The 20,861-nt window shown below is 44.3% G+C and overlaps 2 protein-coding genes across 8 annotated transcripts in view; one reads left to right on the top strand and one right to left on the bottom strand.

Annotated features, from left to right (window-relative positions):
• DCAF10 (DDB1 and CUL4 associated factor 10) overlaps positions 1-8,821 on the bottom strand; it is a 56,804-nt gene extending 47,983 nt beyond the window's left edge. Inside the window, exons 1-4 of one of the 6 annotated variants that reach the window (XM_073806309.1) lie at positions 6,866-6,998; positions 6,598-6,696; positions 6,358-6,498; positions 756-841 (exon numbers count right to left, since the gene is read on the bottom strand). Coding sequence is in view for 4 of the 6 variants with exons in the window: in XM_033858295.2 (XP_033714186.1) it covers positions 6,866-7,416 (551 nt within the window). In the remaining 2 variants the exon portion in view is untranslated. Of the gene's footprint in view, positions 1-755; positions 4,216-4,473; positions 6,020-6,357; positions 6,499-6,597; positions 6,697-6,865 lie in introns of all 6 variants that reach the window. The other 5 variants (XM_073806308.1, XM_033858296.2, XM_033858295.2 and 2 more) reach the window with 5 other exon arrangements.
• A 6,681-nt stretch (positions 8,822-15,502) lies between these two features.
• EXOSC3 (exosome component 3) lies at positions 15,503-20,859 on the top strand. Of its 2 annotated transcripts, XM_004317245.4 has the most exons (4): positions 15,504-15,847; positions 16,595-16,744; positions 19,286-19,437; positions 20,507-20,859. In XM_004317245.4, the coding sequence occupies exons 1-4, from the start codon at positions 15,524-15,526 to the stop codon at positions 20,706-20,708; spliced, it is 828 nt and encodes a 275-aa protein (XP_004317293.1). In that variant the 5' UTR covers positions 15,504-15,523; the 3' UTR covers positions 20,709-20,859. The 2 variants fall into 2 exon arrangements, with proteins under 2 accessions (XP_019804576.1, XP_004317293.1); XM_019949017.3 differs by lacking the exon at positions 16,595-16,744 and having other exon boundaries at positions 15,503-15,847.
• The last annotated feature ends 2 nt before the right edge of the window (positions 20,860-20,861 follow it).

The following is a 20,861-nucleotide window of genomic DNA, read 5'->3' as shown; positions in this document are numbered from 1 at the left end:
TTATTTCATCTTTCTTCTTGACAAGAACAAAGAACCTATCTTTGCTAGGTACAGACATCTAGATTGGCAGTTTTTTCCAGCATAGTAAAAAATAATCACGACTGTCCTCTAATTTACATGATTATTGATGACTAATTGGCTTTCACTCACATAGTTACTCCTTTGAAGGTTTTTTTCTCTAGCTTTTATGATTTTATATTTGTTGTCCTGCAGTTTCACTACATGGCTAGGGAGAATTCCTGCTTGGGGTGTGCTGGGCTTCTTAAATCATGGTTTGGTACCTTTCTTCAATTCTGGAAATCTCTCAGCTATTATTGCTTCAAGTTTGTTTTACCCTATTATCTATCTCATTTTCTTTAGGAACTGACCAAGTACATGATATGCATTTTCTCTCTACGCTTCATGTCACTAAGCCTCCTTCATATTTTCAGTCTCTGTCTCTCTTGTCCGCATTTTGGATAACTTCTTCACTTCTATTTTCCAATACACTAATTTTCTCTACAGCCGTGCCTAATGTGTTCTCATAGAGTATAGCCTAAGAAAGTCCCATATTATCTAATCTATTAATATCATATTTCCTTTTTCAAAATGTCATTTTAGGAGTTGACAGATTTATATTGACAGTGTTGCTATTGCTTAAAACATTTTTGGAATTCTTTAGAAATTACCTTCTAGTCCATGTATCCTTTCTTTTTTTTTTTTTAAGTGCCAAATTCTAGTCTGGTCTCTATCAAATTCACAATTTTAATTCTTACCTTCTGTATCACCTCTTCTTTTTGTACTGAGAAGTCCTTGTGACAGTGGTTACGGTATCCAGTAAGCTGATTTAACTCATATATGACTGAAGGATATGAGAAATCATTTCATTTAACACAGTTTGTCATTTTATATAAAACCATTTTAAGTCCTATAAAAATTTGAGGTATATTAGTAGACGTAGTCAAAAGACTAAAAAATTAAAACACTGAACCATTTTCACCTACCACCTTGACATAAATGAAAAAGTATGGCAATGTGCAATATTGGCAAGGGTATGGGAAGACAAGTACTTTCATATGGGACTGACAGGAATAAGAATTGGTACAGTCTTCACAGAGGGCAGTTCAATAATAGGTATCCAGAATCTTCATAACCTTTGACTCATTCTAAGGACTTACCATAAGGGCATACATAAATCTAAAATATTTGTTTAGAGAGAGTTTATTTAAACTAATGAAAAATTTTAAATAATGTTGTAGAAATATATTCATTAACATAAATAATTCGTAATATATTATATGAAAAAAAGCACGCTAAAAAATAGTTGATTCTATCTTTATGTTAAAATAAACATACACAGGGAGTTCCCTGACGGTCCAGTGGTTAGGACTTGGCACTTTCACTGCCATGGCCTGGGTTCAATCCCTGGTCAGGGAACTAAGATACCACAAGCTGCACAGCATGACCAAAAAAAAAAAATTTTTTTAATAAATAAAATAAATATATACAAGGAAAAAATTCCTTAGATAGCCATTCAATCTCTGGGATCATAAATGATATTTAGCTTCTTTTAGCTCATTTACTGCCTACGTTTTCTAAAGTACATATTAATTGCATAATTACACATTATCAAATTATCTTAAGTACTAGAGTACCTAACCACCTTTTACAAAAATGTTACTATAGGAAAATGTGGCCCAGATTCAAACAAGAACTATCAGTAATATACTCCTCATTCTAATAGCACTGGCAATGAGAATTCCTTCTTCATAACTCATTCTATCCCTCTCACCCTCTACCTAAAATCCCACCTCCAAAGAGTAGAAATAGCTACTTCTGAAGGCCGGAGGTTGGGAGGAAAGGAACTGGGATATGTTGAAGAAAGGAACTGAAGGGTTATGAGGAACAGACTCCTGGTATTTTGGGAGAAGCTTTAGGAATAGGGCTTGAGGAAGAAGTGGGGAGAGGAGGTTCCATGGATAAACTTCAGCAAAACAGTTTCTCCCCTCACCAATTTTCTCTGTATTCAGGTGCACAGTCACTGTTACAAGTCAACTGCTATAGGGAGAAACCCCAGAGATCCCAGAACTGAGTCTGATTAAGAAAAAGCATTTGCAACAGTGAAAGGAAACAGGGTGTACTCGCTCAGTGATTCCAGATTCTGTTGCTTTGTTCCTTTGTTAGCACATTTTATGTCTTTCTTCAGCCCAATTTTTTACTTTGTTAACCTATCTTCTTTCAGCTTCTCTAGCATGATATGCTGCTCCTCCAACCACAGGTCCTTTGACATACCAGTTCCTCCACCTAAAGTATTTCTATCCCCTTCCAAACACTATCTTGACTAATTTATCTTCTACTCATTTTTCCAATCTAGGTCAAGTGTCACTTTCTCAGGGAAACCTTGAAAACTCTAGTCCACAACAGATTCTTTCAAGCCTGTATCACAATTTGTAAATATACATTAAGAAATTATTTAGTATGGTTATTAATGTCTAGTTGAACCAATACGTCCCAAGACCAATGAAAGCGGTGCCATTAGCTGGTTTGTTCACCACTGCCACCTCTGCCTCTGGAGCACAGCAAGTGCTCAACAAATATTGGGTTGGCCAAAAGGTTGTTCAGCTTTTTCTGTAAAATGGCTCTAGTAGCCCTTAGGTGTCTTTAACTTCATTCAAAACAATTTTGTTAGATTGTATGTGACAGCTGTCATATCAGTGTGCATTTTTAAAAAACTTATCAAAATTGATGAATTTTTGTGTAGCCATTTTATTATTGAAGATGGAAGAAAAAAAGCAACATTTTCGTCATATGCTTTATTATTTCAAGAAAGGTAAAAACACAACTGAAATGCAAAAAAAGATTTGTGCAGTGTATGGAGAAGGCGCTGTGACTGATCAAACGTGTCAAAAGTGGTTTGCGAAGTTTCATGCTGGAGATTTCTTGTTGGACGATGTTCCATGGTTGGGTAGATCACCTGAAGTTGATGGCGATCAAATTGAGACATTAATTGAGAACAGTCAACGTTATACCATGCGGGAGATAGCCGACATACTCAAAATATCCAAATCAAGCACTGAAAATCATTTACACCGGCTTGGTTATGTGAATCACTTTGATGTTTGGGTTCCACAGAAGTTAAGCAAAAAAACCTTCTTCCCCGTATTTCTACATGCGAGTCTCTACTTAAACGTAATGAAAACGTTCCTTTTTTTTTTTTTTTTTTTTTTTGCGGTACGCGGGCCTCTCACTGTTGGGGCCTCTCCCGTTGCGGAGCACAGGCTCCGGACGCGCAGGCTCAGGAGCCATGGCTCACGGGCCCAGCCGCTCCGCGGCATGTGGGATCTTCCCAGACCGGGGCACGAACCCGTGTCCCCTGCATCGGCAGGCGTACTCTCAACCACTAAGCCATCAGGGAAGCCCAGGAAAACGTTCCATTTTTAAAACAAACTGTGACGGGCAATGAAAAGTGGATACTGTACAATAATGTGGAACGGAAGAGATCGTGGGGCAAGTGAAATGAACCACCACCAACCACACCAAAGGCTGGTCTTCATCCGAAGAAGGTGATGTCATGTATATGGTGGGATTGGAAGGGAGTCCTCTATTATGAGCTCCTTCCAAAAAAACCAAATGATTAATTCCAACAAGTACTGCTCCCAGTTAGACCAACTGTAAGCATCACTCAAAGAAAAGTGTCCAGAATTAGTCAACAGAAAATGCATAATCTTCCATCAGGATAACGCAAGACTGCATGTTTCTTTGATGGCCAGGCAAAAACTGTTAACAGCTTGGCTGGGAAGTTCTGATTCACCCGCCGTTTTCACCAGATATTGCACCTTCAGATTTCCATTTATTTAGGTCTTTACAAAATTCTCTTAATGGAAAAAATTTCAGTTCCCTGGAAGACTGTAAAAGGCACCTGGAACAGTTCTTTGCTCAAAAAGATAAAACGTTTTGGGAAGATGGAATTATGAAGTTGCCTGAAAAATGGCAGAAGATAGTGGAACAAAAGGATGACTATGTTGTTCAATAAAGATCTTGGTGAAAACAGAAGGCACTTTTTGGCCAACCCAATATTTGCTGAACGAGGGAGGGAATGAATGAATGAATGAATGAACAGCTAAGCAAATGACTAAGAATCCAGAGGCCTTGATGGGGTAAGAGTTGTATTATCTATGTCCGCTCATGGTGGAAGCATGTGTAAATTTTTTCCTTTGATTGCTGTTGAACTTGTTCCTGTACTCACAAAACAAAGTTTAAAAAATATATATATCACTTTGAGCCTCCTGCTCCAGCTCCATGGCCCGGCCAGCTCCCTCCCTCCCTCCCCTGCAGCCAGATGCCTGCCTTCCCCCCTCCGCAGCACCCCCCCCCCCACACACACACAGAGCAGCTGCAGGCAGCCGCTGACTTTCGAGGCTGAGTCATCACTACAGAGTGGGAAGGGCAGCAGCAGCAGAGAATCCAAACCTCAAAGGTGGTATCACAAAGTACCTTTTCTCCAAGTTGGGGGCTCAGAGGGGCACCATCATGAGCAACGTTACCACTGTGAAAGAAGGTTGGGTTCAGAAGAGGGGAGAATATATAAAAAACTGGAGGCCAAGATATTTCCTTTTGAAGACAGATGGCTCATTCATAGGATATAAAGAGAAACCCCAAGATGTGGATTTACCTTATCCCCTCAACAACTTTTCAGTAGCAAAATGCCAGTTAATGAAAACAGAACGACCAAAGCCAAACACATTTATTATCAGATGTCTCCAGTGGACCACTGTTAATAGAGAGAACATTTCATGTAGACACTCCAGAGGAAAGGGAAGAATGGACAGAAGCTATCCAAACTGTGGCAGACAGACTCCAGAGGCAAGAAGAGGAGAGAATGAATTGTAGTCCAACTTCACAAATTGATAATATAGGAGGAAGAGATGGATGCTTCTACAACCCATCATAAAAGAAAGGCAGAAAACATCTTACTTCCCTCCTCAGCACAACATTTATATGTGTGGAAGAAATATGTTAACAACTGCCATTTGCAAAAACTGTTAGCCAATTATCTTATGATATGCTATTATATTGGTGTGGATGGTTTTTAATCAGGTGAATCTTAAACCTGTCATTGTTTAAAACCAAATAATTGAAACATCACTTTATTTCAGTGTTTCAGCAATTAGCACTGAATGTTGAAAGGGCTTGTTAGGAAGTTGTGATTGATGTGCCGTCATACTACTTTATATAATTTGCATTTTTCCCTTATTGTTTTAATACTATTTTAGAAACTTGGAAATAAAGTGTTTTCCCTAATGATATGGTCCTTTTCTATTTACCATTCTATGTTCTCCTGAAAGCAGAAGCTGAAATGGCTCTGGTGTACTTCATGCTTGGTGCCCTAGCCTCACTAATGTCAGCAGGAAAGCGAACAATCTTGGAAGTTATAGCTTTTTATTTTGGTAGCTGCTTCTGAGCCAATGAGGGAAACAGATTTTTTCTTCCCTCAGTGCTCCAGAATAATAAGTGCCAATTTATATATTTATAAGAATTGTAAATTATAGTTTTCATTGCTACAGAAAATTGAAAAGCAACTCCCTATTGAAAAAGTGGTATTTTAAGATTAACGGTACAAGTATTCAAAATAAATGAACATGCCATATTTAATGTTAGAATATATTTGTTATAATAGATTTTAAATTAATCTTCAGGTAGGAAAATGCTAATTGTTAAGGTAATTATCCATGTAATTTGGTATTAGTACAGTGATTAAGAACTCTTAAGTTAGACTGCCTGAGTTCAAATCCTCTTTTTCCTATGTGCTAACCATGTGAACTTGGTGAGCTTTACAGTTACAACTTAGATTCAGTTAATCATCCTTTCCTTACCTGAAATTTCTATTCTAATTAGAATAATATTCTATACTTGATCTTGGACAAATTTCTGAGAACCCTGTATGTCTTCCTTGAAGACTAATCCTCTATTTGTTAGTTGAATTGTATCCCTCTTTTCTTTTGAGTCACCTTAACCACGCTCTGCCCTTGTTCCTCAGTTACTGCAAAGAGAAAAACACAATCTAGCTTTACCCACCTTCTCAGAGAGAAAAAAGCTTCTTTTGCTCATGTATGTGCACATGTACACAATTTGAAATTTGACTGCGCTCATAAATTTAACGTCATATCCCGATTATTCTCACCCTTTGAGTAATAAACTACCTCGTTCAGTAAAAAAATATATATATACATACATATATCACTTTGAAAATTCTCCATAGCCCAAAGTAAACCGAGGCCAAACATGAAATTTTAGTCAGCCAGGAGAAAGGCTGGATACCCTTAACAGAAGAATGTAGTCTAGCGTGGAACTTCACAGATGTCCCACATCACAACATACCTCTCTGCAGTGTCTTAGTATCTTACTGGAGCAAAGGAACGACGGACCGCGCACTTGTCCCCTCAGGGCAAGTCAGCACAGGGAACAGGGAGTCTGCAGGCTCCGTACCCTTGACCAAGCTTAGGTGGGAAAAACACAAGCCTAGTGTGACAGGGAAAGAACGGGCATTTATTCAAAGTGTACTTATTGAGCATCTACGGTGTGCCAGCAAACCCTAGCTCTGGACTGGCTCTGACAGACCTGTCGGGGGGCTTTTGGCACTTCTCCTTCACAGAGCGCCGGTCCTGAAGGGGAGCAAACCAGTCCCGGGCTCGCCTACCTCCAAGGGCCGGACGGAGCCTGCAATAGCGACAGAGTGCTTCATAAAGAGCCAGGGGCACGAAGGCCGGCCGCCCCAAACGGACTCTCAAACCCCGGCCCGGGCCGAGCGAGCGGGCCCCGGGCAGCCGCCCACCGGCAGCCGCGCCACGCGGAGACGGGTCCCCGCCCTCCGAGGGGCCGCGCTTACCCGTCGGGCGAGTACTCGAGGTTGAAGACGGCCCCATGGGTGCGGGTGCTGAGGTACACCGAGTCCGCGGGATGGATGGAACCATAGAGGTTAGTCATGGTGCGGAAATTGTCTCGTGCCGGATCCACGAACAGCCCGCGGCCCAGGCTGCGCTCTCTCAGCCACCCGAACAGCTGGGCGCCAGGGCCGCCCAGGCGGGCGCTGAGGCAGTGCCGGCCCCGGCTCCCGGCCCTGCAGTCAGGCCCAGGTTGCCGGCGCGGCGGGGAGGGCGGTGACTGCTCTTCCTGGGCGGAAGCGGCTGAGGGCTTTAGAGCTCCGGGCGGCCGGAGCTCCCCCGCGCGCCCAGCCTGGGGCTGCGAAGGGGCGCAGGGGTGGCGAGGGCTCCCGCAGGGCGACGGGGGAGGGGCTGCGTCAGCCCCCGGCTGTAGCGACGGGGGCGGAGAAGGGAGCGGCCCGGCAGCTGCAGCCTGTCTCGCGTGGGGTGCTGGCTCCTCAGCCCCGGCTCCGGCCGCCCTGTCCCCTCCGGGGCTACCGGGCCCGAAGGGAAACATGACCAACGCACCGACTCCCAGCTCCTGGCTGCTGCCCCGCCCGCCGACACCTCGGCGCTCCCGCCCCAGCCGCCACTTCCGGCGTACGTTGGCCTAACCCCACCGGCTGGGAAACCCGCGCCGCCTCTCGGCCATCATCCGCTGGGGACCAAGAAAGCAGGGACACCGCCCGACTGTGGGTACCGCGTCCCGGAGGGTTGGAGGTCTGGAGCGACTAGGTGCGTGGGCGCGCAACTGAGGATGCCCAGGGTCTGGGCTGCATGGAGTAACTTTAGCATCTGGGCACCGCTTGTGACATTATCAGTATGTGGTTGTCAGTGACCAGACTGTGTCCTTGGGGATGACAGGGCCTGACTAGTCAGTCCAAGAGGCTGGGTATGATTATGTACTGTTTACATAATCATCTCTACACTGAGACCAGCGAAGGTAAGAAATGACCATATTATGGGCTGCTCACGCATAGTAAGTAGCATGGTGTACTGCCTACACAGCCTGGGAATCTAGGGACTCGGGTTAACTTCTGCACTAAAAAGCCCTGGTTTGTACATTGCCTGGAAATGGGGCTTACTGGTGCGCTGGAGCTCTGCCCAACTCCCAGTTACTTGACCTACTAGGTCAAGACTTTATCAAGGCCAAAGCCTTCCTCTCTGCAGGAAGGAACATATATCCAGTCAGGAGTCACTGAGGGGAGCTGAAGACCTGAATCAATTCAGCCTTACAAGCAATAGAGCCCACCGTCAGTCCTGCTTACCTCTGCCAAGCAGGGCATAACAGATGCAAGGCCCTTCACCACTGCTGTTGAAGACAAATACATAGGACTTGTTTGCAGAAAAAGATTAACGAACTGGTGTGTTTCTTGGGGAGGGAAGGAGAGTCTTCAATGAAGGGAAGCCTGAGGTATAAGAAGAGGTAGGTATAAGAACTGACAACCCTTCTAGGCCTTGATCAAGACCTGAGTTATAGAAAGCTCCCATCTGGTGACTGTTTAGGATAGTCTGAAAGATCTCAAAAGTAAAGGAATGAGACTCAGAGAGGGCTGAACATTCAGCAGTTCCTCCCACCAGCAAAGTTAGTAGTTATTCAACTCTTCTGTCCATGAGCTGACTGAAAAATGGCAAGAAGCAAGTGTTCAGAGGAGATCAAGGCAGCCATTACTCTGGAGATATTCCCCATGTTAGGGGTAGAGGTCTGTTTTATAATTAACAAATAATGTCCCTTAGTGACCTACACCTTCTGGCTGCAACCGATACTTAATAAAGGCCCTCTACTTGATTCCCGAGTTATGGCCAATGGCTAAAATTATTTTGGTGTATAAAACCTTGACCATGATATATTCAATGCTATTAACTTTCTCAATAAGTAAAATAAAACTCAATATTTTTCCTTTTTTTTTTATGCCCCTGCCTCCTCCCCTCAAAAGTCAGTTTTAAAAGGTTGCATATTCTAAGGTATTTAAGATATAGTTCCAACAGAATAACACAAGCTCTGCAACAAGAGTTGTGCTGTCTCAAGATAACCAGGTTTCACAGTTCAGGCAATTCAAAATTAACTGTCGCCCTAAAACTGATTAAGAACTATTCCCTGGCAATTTAGAGAATCTAACGAAGGCAAATGGAAACAAAGACATTTTGTAGGTTTGCATGTACCTCTATCAGTTAGATAATGAAAATGTCTCCTGAAAAGTTAAGACAGCCACACACTTAAGGCAGTGGTGGTTGTAACATGCAGAACGAGTCGCTTAGTAATGTCAGGGTTGGTTTTTTCTTATACTTCTTAAAATTTGAGAACCTTCTTGTTCCAAATAATTTTTACTAAACCCTAAAATAAGGATAAACTACATAAGGACTAAAATTCTATTGAGATGACCATGATTTAAATAAAAATCACTGGAGGTTAATGGAGAAGGCACTAAAGATAGAACAACTTGGTGCCTGCTTCTGTTTACCCACTGCCTTTCAGAGCCTTTATATACCATCATGTTAACACAGAATTGATTTCAAACCACAGTCTAGGGCTTCCCTGGTGGTGCAGTGGTTGAGAGTCCGCCTGCCAATGCAGGGGACACGGGTTCGTGCCCTGGTCCGGGAAGATCCCACATGCCGCGGAGCGGCTAGGCCCGTGAGCCGTAGCTGCTGAGCCTGCGCGTCCGGAACCTGTGCTCTGCAACGGGAGAGGCCACAACAGTGAGAGGCGCGCGAACCCCCCCCCCCAAAAAAAACAAAACACAGTCTATATAGACCAATTTCCATGTAACACTATTTTTAAAAGCTAAAATATGTTCAACTTCAATTGCTGAAATTCACAGATATCAGTTCATCAGAAATGCCTAAAGCATCCTCTGAACTCCTTTGTCCCTGATGCTCCTTTCACATCACAACAAAAGTAAAAAAGTAAAAGGTTTCCCCGAGGCCCAGATATCACATGTCCCTTAGGATCTAGCTCATCAAGCAGGCAGGGAACAAATTTATTTACTTTCTTCCCTATCCATTGACTAAACATTTAAAAAAATTACTTCCCAACTGGTGTCTCATAATGCAATGTGCTGGAAATGTAAACACTGGCCTTTCTGTTCAGACTTTTATACTTTGGGAGCAGCAGGTTCACTCCTGATGTCTTTGACATCATTGGTTCTGCCCATCAAATAGAATTCTTTGTTGGGAACAAGACTGACAAAATGAGCAAGGCAGTTGGACATGGCATAAAAAGCTGAAATTGCAGCTATATCCCAGGCATCTTCTTGGTTGAATCCGTGCACCTCGAGCTTTTTGAAATGGTCATCTGTTATGTCATCAGCTCGGGAAATAGCAAGTGCAAATTCCAGCATTGCCTTTTCCCAGGCAGGGAGGTCAGACTTTCTCCAGTTCACACAGACCTGCAAGAAAACACACAGTTAGAAGCAGAATCTCTGTCCATCACAATACAGCCAATAAAACACAAGGCCTAACAAAATAAGCATTAATGAAAAAACCCAAGATTAGAGTAAAGAGGCAAAGTCAGGCCACAATAAACTTTCCAGACAGGTAAGTATCTTGGTCAAGTTCAATATAATGCAAACCTGGAACTCTAGCTCTGCTGGGAAATCTTCTTTGCTCACTCCAACTACTTCTTTCTCCTCTAAACACCCATTTCATCAGAAACCTCAGAAACAAGACTCAGAGACTCTTAATACATAAGGACCCCCAAATACCAACCTTTTTGTATGAGAAAAGTGAAGCTTAGATAATTATCCCTTTGTCCCCACTTAATCCTAAATGACACAATATTTGCAAAATTAATAGCTGATACTTAAGCAATGAATATGTGCTAAGCATGTACTCAATGCTTCATATTAACTGTCTCATGTAATTCTTATAAAAATCCTAGGAAGCAATGCTTTTTATCACTCCCCATTTTATTGGCAAAGAAACTGAAGCTCAGAGAGGTCACACACTTCCCCAAGGTCACACAGCTAGAGAGTGACAGAGCTGGGATATGAATCCAAGTATGTATTTGATTCCAATGACTATACTAATAATCATTACCCTTGCTAAAGCAAAATACTGGAAACCATTAACCACCTAAAAATAGGAAGAATAGTCCAGCAAACAATAGTGTGACACTATATCCTATGGTCATTAAGGAGACAATGCTTGAGAGACTGATCCTGGATGAGCAAAGGTCTGGCGAGTAGGCAGAAGGATCTCAGCAGGGAAAAGGGGATGATGCACCTATCTCGTTTAGCTTCTGGCTGGCAACAAAAGGCCCTCAGGGAACAATTTTCAAGGTCTCCACTCAGGTGGGGTCAGGAGGGAAGGTTGGGGGATAGGAAGACTGAATCTGAAAGTGAAATTAAGAAAACACTCCCATTTACCATTGCAACAAAAAGAATAAAAAATCTAGGAATAGGGGCTTCCCTGGTGGCGCAGTGGTTGAGAGTCCTCCTGCCGATGCAGGGGACACGGGTTTGTGCCCCGGTCCGGGAAGATCCCACATGCCACGGAGCGGCTGGGCCCGTGAGCCATGGCCACTGAGCCTGCGCGTCCGGAGCCTGTGCTCCACAACGGGAGAGGCCACAACAGTGAGAGGCCTGCGTACCGCCAAAAAAAAAAAAAAAAAGTATGAAATTAGAACACTCCCTAACACCATACACAAAAATAAACTCAAAATGGATTAAAGACCTAAATATAAGGCCAGAAACTATCAAACTCTTAGAGGAAAACATAGGCAGAACACTCTATGACATAAATCACAGCAAGATCCTTTTTGACCCACCTCCTAGAGAAATGGAAATAAAAACAAAAATAAACAAATGGGACCTAATGAAACTTAAAAGCTTTTGCACAGCAAAGGAAACCATAAACAAGACCAAAAGACAACCCTCAGAATGGGAGAAAATATTTGCAAATGAAGCAACTGACAAAGGATTAATCTCCAACATTTACAAGCAGCTCATGCAGCTCAATAACAAAAAAACAAACAACCCAATCCAAAAATGGGCAGAAGACCTAAACAGACATTGCTCCAAAGAAGCTATACAGATTGCCAACAAACACATGAAAGAATGCTCAACATCATTAATCATTAGAGAAATGCAAATCAAAACTACAATGAGATATCATCTCGCCAGTCATCAAAAAATCTAGAAACAATAAATGCTGGAGAGGGTGTGGAGAAAAGAGAACCCTCTTGCACTGTTGGTGGGAATGTAAATTGATACAGCCACTATGGAGAACAGTATGGAGGTTCCTTCAAAAACTACAAATAGAACTACCATATGGCCCAGCAATCCCACTACTGGGTATATACTCTGAGAAAACCATAATTCAAAAAGAGTCAGATGTGGCACATATATACAATGGAATATTACTCAGCCATAAAAAGAAACGAAATTGAGTTATTTGTAGTGAGGTGGATGGACCTACAGTCTGTCATACAGAGTGGAGTAAGTCAGAAAGGGAAAAACAAATACTGTATGCTAACACATATATATGGAACCTAAGAAAAAAAAAAGGTCATGAAGAACCTAGGGGCAAGACAGGAATAAAGACACAGATCTACTAGAGAATGGACTTGAGGATATAGGGAGGGGGAAGGGTAAGCTGTGACAAAGTGAGAGAGTGGCATGGACTTATATATACTACCAAACGTAAAATAGATAGCTAGTGGGAAGCAGCCGCATAGCACAGGGAGATCAGCTTGGTGCTTTGTGACCACCTAGAGGGGTGGGATAGGGAGCGTGGGAGGGAGGGAGATGGAAGAGGTAAGAGATATGGGAACATATGTATATATATAACTGATTCACTTTGTTATAAAGCAGAAACTAACACACCATTGTAAAGCAATTATACTCCAATAAAGATGTTAACAAAAAAAAATAAAAAGAAGTCACCGCAATGAGAAGCCTGCGCACCACAACAAAGAGTAACCCTCGCTCACCGCAACTAGAGAAAGCCTGGGCGCAGCAACGAAGACCCAACACAGCCAAAAATAAATAGATAAATAAATAAATGTACAAAAGGAAAATCAGCATGCAGTACATTTGTAATTTTTAGAATCCAGTGAACTAAAAAAATTTAAAGATTCATTCAAATACTACTTCCTTCAGGACACCTATCTTGACTCCTACCTTCCTCCCACAGAGGCAATCATTTCATCCTTTGTATTCTCAGGGCTGACACCCTAATCAGGTTGTTACAGACACCGTAACCCTTGGTATTTTCACGTGGTGACAGTGAACTCCCCCAGGGCATGGAAGGTGCTTCAGCTGAATTTCTGGCTCAGAGCAAAAGCTCAATTAGTCTTGTTGATAGAAAGTTACAGACTCCACCTGTCAACAAAGAAAAGGAACCAAGAGATACCACTTTTCCAACTTCTCAAGTAGCACAGATTTCTAAAAAGGAAGTGTTGGGAAAGAGTCCAGAAGGCCGTGGTACGGCCCAACCTCTCCGAAGGGCAACTCGGTCATTTCCCCGAGGGAAATACTGAGAAATGGTAAGGTGTATCCCAGAGGCAGTCGAGGGCAGCACCGCCCCTGCTGCACTGGCTCCAGGCCGTCAAGCCCCCCAAACAAGAAGCGGTCCTAATCCACCCAGGCGGATCTGCTGGGAAGACCCCACGCTCTGGCCGAAAGCAAGACGCGGCCTCGACGCTGGAAAGTGCGCCGCCGACTGCACTGGCCCGGGCCTCATCTGCATTTCCCAGTCGCAGCGGCCACTTTCACACCAAGAAAAGGCTGCACACGCCGTTCCGAAACGCGAACTTCGCAACCGCTGCCCAATTGGACCCCAACACCGCACTGGCGTGCTGCCTTAGTCTGGGTCCGCGGCTCGGAGACTGTCTCCGCACACTTGCTTGCGGTCTTGGCTTCCAGCCACTTGCACGTGGACGGACCTCTGCATCCCCAGGCCTGCCCGCCACCCAGGCCTCGGCCATGCGCGGTCACTCACCATCGGCCGCACGACGCCAAGGCGGCAAAGCACTGACACAGCGGCACGCGGCGTGAAGGCCAGGTGCCCTTCCCATGTGCCCAGCCCTCTGGGCCCGACGTGCAGGGCACCGCCTGCGAGATGCTTTCAACCTAACCCCTCCAGGCCTGAGCTTCAGGTCTCAGGTGACTACTCTTCTCCAGGCCTCTGATTTCATCTGTGGACTTGGGAATGAGCCAGACAGATGCCCACGTGCTTCCCACACAGAAGTGCCCTTGATATGCCTCCTCAGCCAGGTTTGGGCCGAGTTTCTGACAGAGACTCCTCTATTGATGTGGGGGTGCCTGAGGGACAATCCAGGGACCATTTCCTGACCTCTCACTCTGTCTGGCCCAGACCCGACGTCATTGAGTACTATACAGGCATGGCCTTGGGTCAGCCGCGATCAAGGTAGTCGTGGTCACCGAATACCTGCTGGATCCAGACCCTCTGGAACTGGGTTGGAGTGGGGAGGAGAGAAAAAGAATCTGTGCCATTCCTTCTGCAAAAGGTAACCGACCAAGAACAGCTCCTGTGATAATCTGACTGCAAAACAACAAAAGTTACACTTCAGTTGGCCTCTATTATCTTATTCAGTTGGCTCAGCAGCATCTTACAGAATTTCAAGGGTATGTTAGAGATCATCTGTCTTAAACATCCTAAAACTCTAAAAATTAAGGTTGGAAGCAGATACCTCAGAGATGGGCAGAAGAAATGGAGGACAGCTAAAAGCCATCGGTCAGAGCCAAGCCTTTCCAGTCCCCAGGAGCTCTGACTCCTACTGGATTATCTGACCGAGTGCTAATTGGAGGTGCCAGTTGACAGATGAAACTGTGATTTCAAGTGAGAGCCCTGAAAGTCAGAAGGGCAGACCTGACATGCTATTGATTTGCAATTCAGCTGCTTCTCACATAGGCAACTAAAGCGTGCTCCAGCGACAGCAGCAGCAAGGATTTAAGTGCAGTTACTGATTTTCCCAGGCCATGTAGGGGCAGCTCAATTATGTGGAAATATGCATGTGATATGTATATATTTGCGGGGAAAAAAAAAAGGCTAGGGAGAAACGCACACCAAAATGTTAACATTCATTCATTCACCAGGTATTATCTATTTCGTGCCAGAACCTGCTCTACCAAGAATGAGAACTAGCTGACAGCCTAGCAAGGGAGACAAACGGGGCTGCAAGACTAACACGTTTCATTTTCTTCTGATTCTTCCCTGTGTCTTCCACAATGTGGATAGATACAAGTTTCCCACTGAAAAAGAAAATACTTTTCCTGGCAAAAGGTCAGCAGTCCTTCTGAGGCCGGAGTCAGAAGAGAGAGCCAACTCCTGAAGGCCCTCTGCTAACTTCCCAAGGTTCCCACGGAAAGAAAGGTGGCGGCGTCTTGTATCCCACTCTGCGATCCGAGACACTGGAAGTGGGTGCTCCGCGACTGACTCAAGCTGCGCGTTTCTGCTGCGGACCTGCAGACAGACTGCAGGACAGGCGGGGGCTAGAGACACAATCATAGCCACCTTGAGGGAACCTGCCGGCCCAGGACTAACCGGCTTCACAACAGGTTCAAGTCCCACAGGCCTGTGCTGCCGGAAACGGAAAGCCTGGGGCGGGCTGGCGATTGGACGCTGAGCCGGAAACCGGAAACTGTGTGGTGACGACCGCTATGGCCGAGGCGGCGGCTGTTGTTGCGGAATCCCTGGCGGGCTACAGGGCTCGGGCGGCACGTGCGGTGCTAGAGCAGGTGGTGCTCCCGGGTGAGGAGCTGCTGCTCCCTGGACAGGAGGACGGAGAAGGCCCAGGAAGTGCAGGGGAGCGACCGCTGCGCCTGAACGCCGGGGCGCGCTCCCGGGGGCGCGTGGTGTGCGGCCCGGGCTTGCGGCGCTGCGGCGACCGGCTGCTGGTCACTAAGTGCGGCCGCCTCCGTCACAAGGAGCCCGGCAGTGGCAACGGCGGTGGCGTTTACTGGGTGGACTCGCAGCAGAAGCGGGTGAGCTGCGACTCCAGAGGGGTTGTACGGCCGGGAGAGGGCTGGGAATACTCTTCGGAAGAAGCACGGAAGGGGCCCTGGAGCCCTCTTCTGTTAAGGCTAGCCACGAGCCGCCGTAGTCCTGTGCTTACCTCTGCACCTCCTTTAGAGGGACCGTGAACAACTGGAACGTGGCCCGAGACGGGCGACCAGGAGAGAAAGGAGTCTGAGAATCTTGGCATGTAAGGGGATAAGGGCTGTGAGACATGGTTATTGTCTTCAAAACCCCATAGGTCAGGGAGCAGACGACTTGTCTTTCGGGGTCCCAAAGAGCCAGGCTTAATGAATAGATGTCACAGGGAGCTCAGTTTCTCTTAGAATAAATAAGAACTCTCACATAGGAAAAAATTGTCTGACAATGGAATGGCCTTCCTTGGTTGTAAGGACCCCTGTGTCACTGTACTCATATGCAAACAGAAGCTAGAGAGTTTCTGATAAGAATACAGAAGAGGTAGGTGATAGTGACGTAAATGAACAGACTGTTAGAAGCTGGAAACCCGAGAGTTTATCATGTGATTGTTTTTCTTTTACTGAAAGTGACATAATAAAGTTTGTTGTAAGATTTTTATCGATTTGTAAACATGGATTTCGAAGTATTTTCTAAATATTTACAATGACAAACATAAAGTAACCACTAAGGACTTGCTGAAGATGTCTTAAAAATGATTGTCATTTGTGGTTGTGCTCTCATTCTGTTTTCTTTTGTAGTATGTCCCAGTGAAAGGAGACCATGTGATTGGCATAGTGACAGCTAAGTCTGGAGATATATTCAAAGTGGATGTTGGAGGGAGTGAGCCAGCTTCTTTGTCTTACTTGTCATTTGAAGGTGCAACTAAAAGAAACAGACCAAATGTGCAGGTAATGACAGGACCTTTGGTTTCAAAAGTAAAAGAAATATCCGTTCCCTAAACACTCAAATATCCAGAAGGCTACCGGAATGATCCTGTTTCCCTAGTTGTATAGGATGATCTTGGAGGATCTGTGTAATCACCCCAGGCTTCAAGAGTTCCTTCAGATGCTCCAGCTCTGGGACCGGAACCACATACTTATTTTACATTTGCTATGTTGTTGGATGTTTTCATCTCTACTGAGTTGAAGGTTATATGTGTTCTCTCTGTTATTTGTTATGTCCATATACACCAGACAAGGAAGTAAGCCATAGGCTCAGAGAGGAAGGAGAGAAGACTGGTGGAAATTGCCATATCAGCCATCCATCTATCTTGGATGTGGGTCCCAGGACTGGCATTTCACAGCTTCAGTCACATCACTGTTTCCCAACAATCCCTTTTTGCAGCCGACAGAGGAGCAGTCTTGTTACCTCAAGTTTTCAATTTGGGCTTTTCAGGTAGCATGGCCATACTCTTCCTGTCCATCCAAGCAAGCCAGAAATTTGGTGGTTTCTTTACCCTTTCTCACTCACCTCTCTTGTGTCTTTAGTTGCTTTATCTTATTGATCCTTTTTGAGTCTCTCTGATCTTCCATGAACACGCCTTTATTTCCACTTTGCAAGTTCAGGCCTTAGCTATCCCTTGATTGGATTTAGTCACTGACCTCCTTAGTAAAGCCTGCCTGTACACTTTTGCCCCTCCTTTTAAGAGCTGACAGCCTCACACACCCCTTTCTCAAAAAAAAAAGTTTTTCAAAGCCTACATGTTTCCTTGGTATTATGCTCCAGAGGTCTTCCCTCATCCGTAATTATATCCTCCATGTGGCCCTGCCTGAACCACACCAAACTATTTAAGAGCACTACTGAATTCATAATTTCCTGCCCTTGTACCTTTGCTCATGCTGTTCCCTCTGCTTGGATTACTCTTTCCCCTTCTTAGCCGGTGGAATACATGCTTATCTTTCAAGACCCAGGCTGAGCACCACCACCTCCATAGAAACATCCCTAATTTTCAGTCACTTTTCTTATTTACTAGATTCAGCCTTGAATGAAGTTTGTTGTTTATATGTATATCCCAACTGCCCTCCGAAACCAAATGCTTCTAAAGGCAGAGAATGTTTTGTTCCTCTAGTTCCTTGAGGAACTAACAATACTAGGTACTTAACAGAACAAGTTTACTCTCCCATTTCCTTAGTTTTGTCATTTTGAAGTTCAACTCTTTGAGGTTTTTAAAATAAAATTTAAAAAAAAAATTTGTTTATATTTATTTTTGGCTACGTTGGGTCTTCGTTGACGCTTGCGGGCTTTCTAGTTGTGGCGAGCGGGGGTTACTCTTCGTTGCGGTGTGCAGGCTTCTCATTGCAGTGGCTTCTCTTGTTGCAGAGCACGGGCTCTAGGCGTGCGGGCTTCAGTAGTTGTGGCACGCGGGCTCAGTAGTTGTGGCTTGCAGGCTGTAGAGCACAGGCTCAGTAGTTGTGGCACACGGGCTTAGTTGCTCCGTGGCATGTGGGATCTTCCCGGACCAGGGCTCGAACCCATGTCCCCTGCATTGGCAGGTGGATTCTTAACCACTGCGCCACCAGGGAAGCCCCTAAAGTAAATCTTGCATGGAGAAATGTCACTGAATTACCAGTGTTCCATTTTGCTTGGAATAATTTGCATGCCAGGGGTTTCTGTAATTCTTTAAAGCAGTGCTGTGTAATAGAATTTTTTGTGATGATGCTAATGTTTTACATATGCACTGACTATTATGGTAGCCATTAGCCACACATGGCTGCTGAGCATTTGAAATGTGGCTAATGCAACTGAGAAACTGAATTTTAAATATATAGTTTTAATTAATTTAAATGTAAGTTTACATAACTACATGTGGGTAGTGGCTACTATATTTTACAGTGTAACCCCAGAGGGTATTCTCTGGCTTTTTTTTAAAATCAATTATTTATTCGTTTATTTATTTTTGGTTGCATTGGGTCTTCGTTGCTGTGCGTGGGCTTTCTCTAGTTGCGGCAAGCGGGGGCTACTCTTCGTTGCGCTTTGTGGCCTTCTCATTGCGGTGGCTTCTCTTGTTAAGGAGGACGGGCTCTAGGCTCGAGGGCTTCAATAGTTGTGGCGCAGGGGCTCTAGAGCGCAGGCTCAGTAGTTGTAGCACCTGGGCTTAGTTGCTCTGCAGCATGTGGGATCTTCCTGGTCCAGGGCTCGAACCCACGTCCCCTGCATTGGCAGGCGGATTCTTAACCACTGTGCCACCAGGGAAGTCCTATTCTCTGGCTTTGAGATGGCTCCCAGTCTGGGGATTTTTCTGGTGGGGGAAAGGTAGGGGTACGTGCGTTAATTTTGCCTTCTTTTAAGGCACAACTCCAGAGTGACTGTGAGAATCCTGGAGTGTAGTCAGTCATTTAGCCACAGAACTGAAGGTGGCTGGCATTGCTACCTATGGAAAAGAACCAACAGCAGCACCTATAGCATGGTTTGTTGAGAGGAAATGAACTGTTTTTTAATTATCATTGTAGGTTGGAGATCTCATCTATGGCCAGTTTGTGGTTGCTAATAAAGATATGGAACCAGAGATGGTCTGTATTGACAGCTGTGGACGAGCCAATGGAATGGGTGTGATTGGACAGGATGGTCTGCTTTTTAAAGTGACTTTGGGCTTAATTAGAAGGTAAGTCCTGTTGCCTTCTGTCTTGCCTGTTGTCTTTTATATTATACCTTCTTAGAAAGCTGACTTATCTGTGGGATTTAGGTTCTTCATAACAATGGCTATAGCTCCTCAAAGTTAAAAATCAGTATCCATTTTAGCACAGTTGTAAACTCATGCATTTAGTCCCATCCTCTCAATGTGAATACATCAAATTCGGATGTATTTGGCGTTATAGTTTGTGTTGATATGGAGTCTGGATTTCTCTGCTGGAAGGTTGGTTGTTCCTTATAGCTGATATACTCAGACCAAATGTGAAAACTGGCCTTCCCCCACTTCTTAGTCACTTGTATACAGGTGCAATTTACTATTGTACAATATCATCAAATTTCTCTTATAATGGAAGCCAAATGAAGCTAGGCTGACATGATCCTCAAGCTTATACAGACATTCACAGAAAGCTCCTTCTTTTCTGTCCTGGTAGATTTAGTAGTTCCCAGAAGCAGATTCTTTGTTTAGACCTTTACCTACCCAAAGCTATGCCCTATTAAAGGGCTTTACTCCTAGAGCCACTGAGGTTCTTGCATATCTTGCATATCTCTTTGCTACTTATTCTGCAGATCTGCAGAATTAGTTCAAGAGATTAAAGAAGTATGTTATTAACCAAGCAGCACCTTTATGTTTTGAAAGAGTCAACACTCCTCTCCAAGTATTGAATTTAATACCAAGGAATAACTTACATGGTCAGGAAAATAAGGTTAAAGTGTTCTCTTAGCACCATAGACAGTAAAAAAGCTACAGTTTGAAAGTCAAGAATTAAGGTGCTCTGACAATGTGGAGGAAGAACTTTATACATTTTTTGTAAAGTTGGTGACATAGGGAGTTTGATTTCTTTGGAGAGGATAGTCCACCATTGACCTGTGGTAAGCTTCTTGGAAGAAAGAGGGCAAATGTTGTCATGTGCCTTGTTCTTGGGATGATGTTGGTGGAGCTCTGAATAACTGTGGAGAACTGCTCAGAAAAGGAGACTTCTAAAGGAAAGTCAGGTCACACCCTGCCACTTTATTTTCATTTTCTTTCTCTTCCTCACCAGGCTGCTAGCTCCAGACTGTGAAATCCTACAAGAAGTGGGAAAACTCTACCCACTGGAGATAGTATTTGGAATGAATGGAAGAATATGGGTTAAGGCAAAAACCATTCAGCAGACTTTGATTTTGGCAAACGTTTTAGAAGCCTGTGAACACATGACAGCAGATCAAAGAAAACAGATCTTCTCCAGATTGGCAGAAAGTTGATCTATGTGGGCTTTTTTATGGGTCAGTTGAGCCAAGAGACTCTGGGTTTCCCTGGGGGGAATGTTTCTCAGGTGAACCTCTCCTCATTAAATCTTCAGAAGACAAGATGTCTTATTAGAGTCCTAAATAAAATATTTTTATTAAAAAGTTACT

This window comes from Tursiops truncatus, chromosome 6 (assembly GCF_011762595.2).
Source record: "Tursiops truncatus isolate mTurTru1 chromosome 6, mTurTru1.mat.Y, whole genome shotgun sequence".
Taxonomy (NCBI): domain Eukaryota; kingdom Metazoa; phylum Chordata; class Mammalia; order Artiodactyla; family Delphinidae; genus Tursiops; species Tursiops truncatus.
Note: the sequence above shows the minus strand (reverse complement) of the source record. Positions and strands in the feature narration are given on the sequence as shown.

Excerpts from the sequence above, each read along its gene's own strand:
- EXOSC3 (XM_004317245.4), top strand. The coding sequence starts at position 15,524 with ATGGCCGAGGCGGCGGCTGTTGTTGCGGAATCCCTGGCGGGCTACAGG. Across the intron at positions 16,745-19,285 it reads GAAACAGACCAAATGTGCAG|GTTGGAGATCTCATCTATGG; the intron begins GTAATGACAGGA and ends TTATCATTGTAG. Across the intron at positions 19,438-20,506 it reads ACTTTGGGCTTAATTAGAAG|GCTGCTAGCTCCAGACTGTG; the intron begins GTAAGTCCTGTT and ends CTTCCTCACCAG.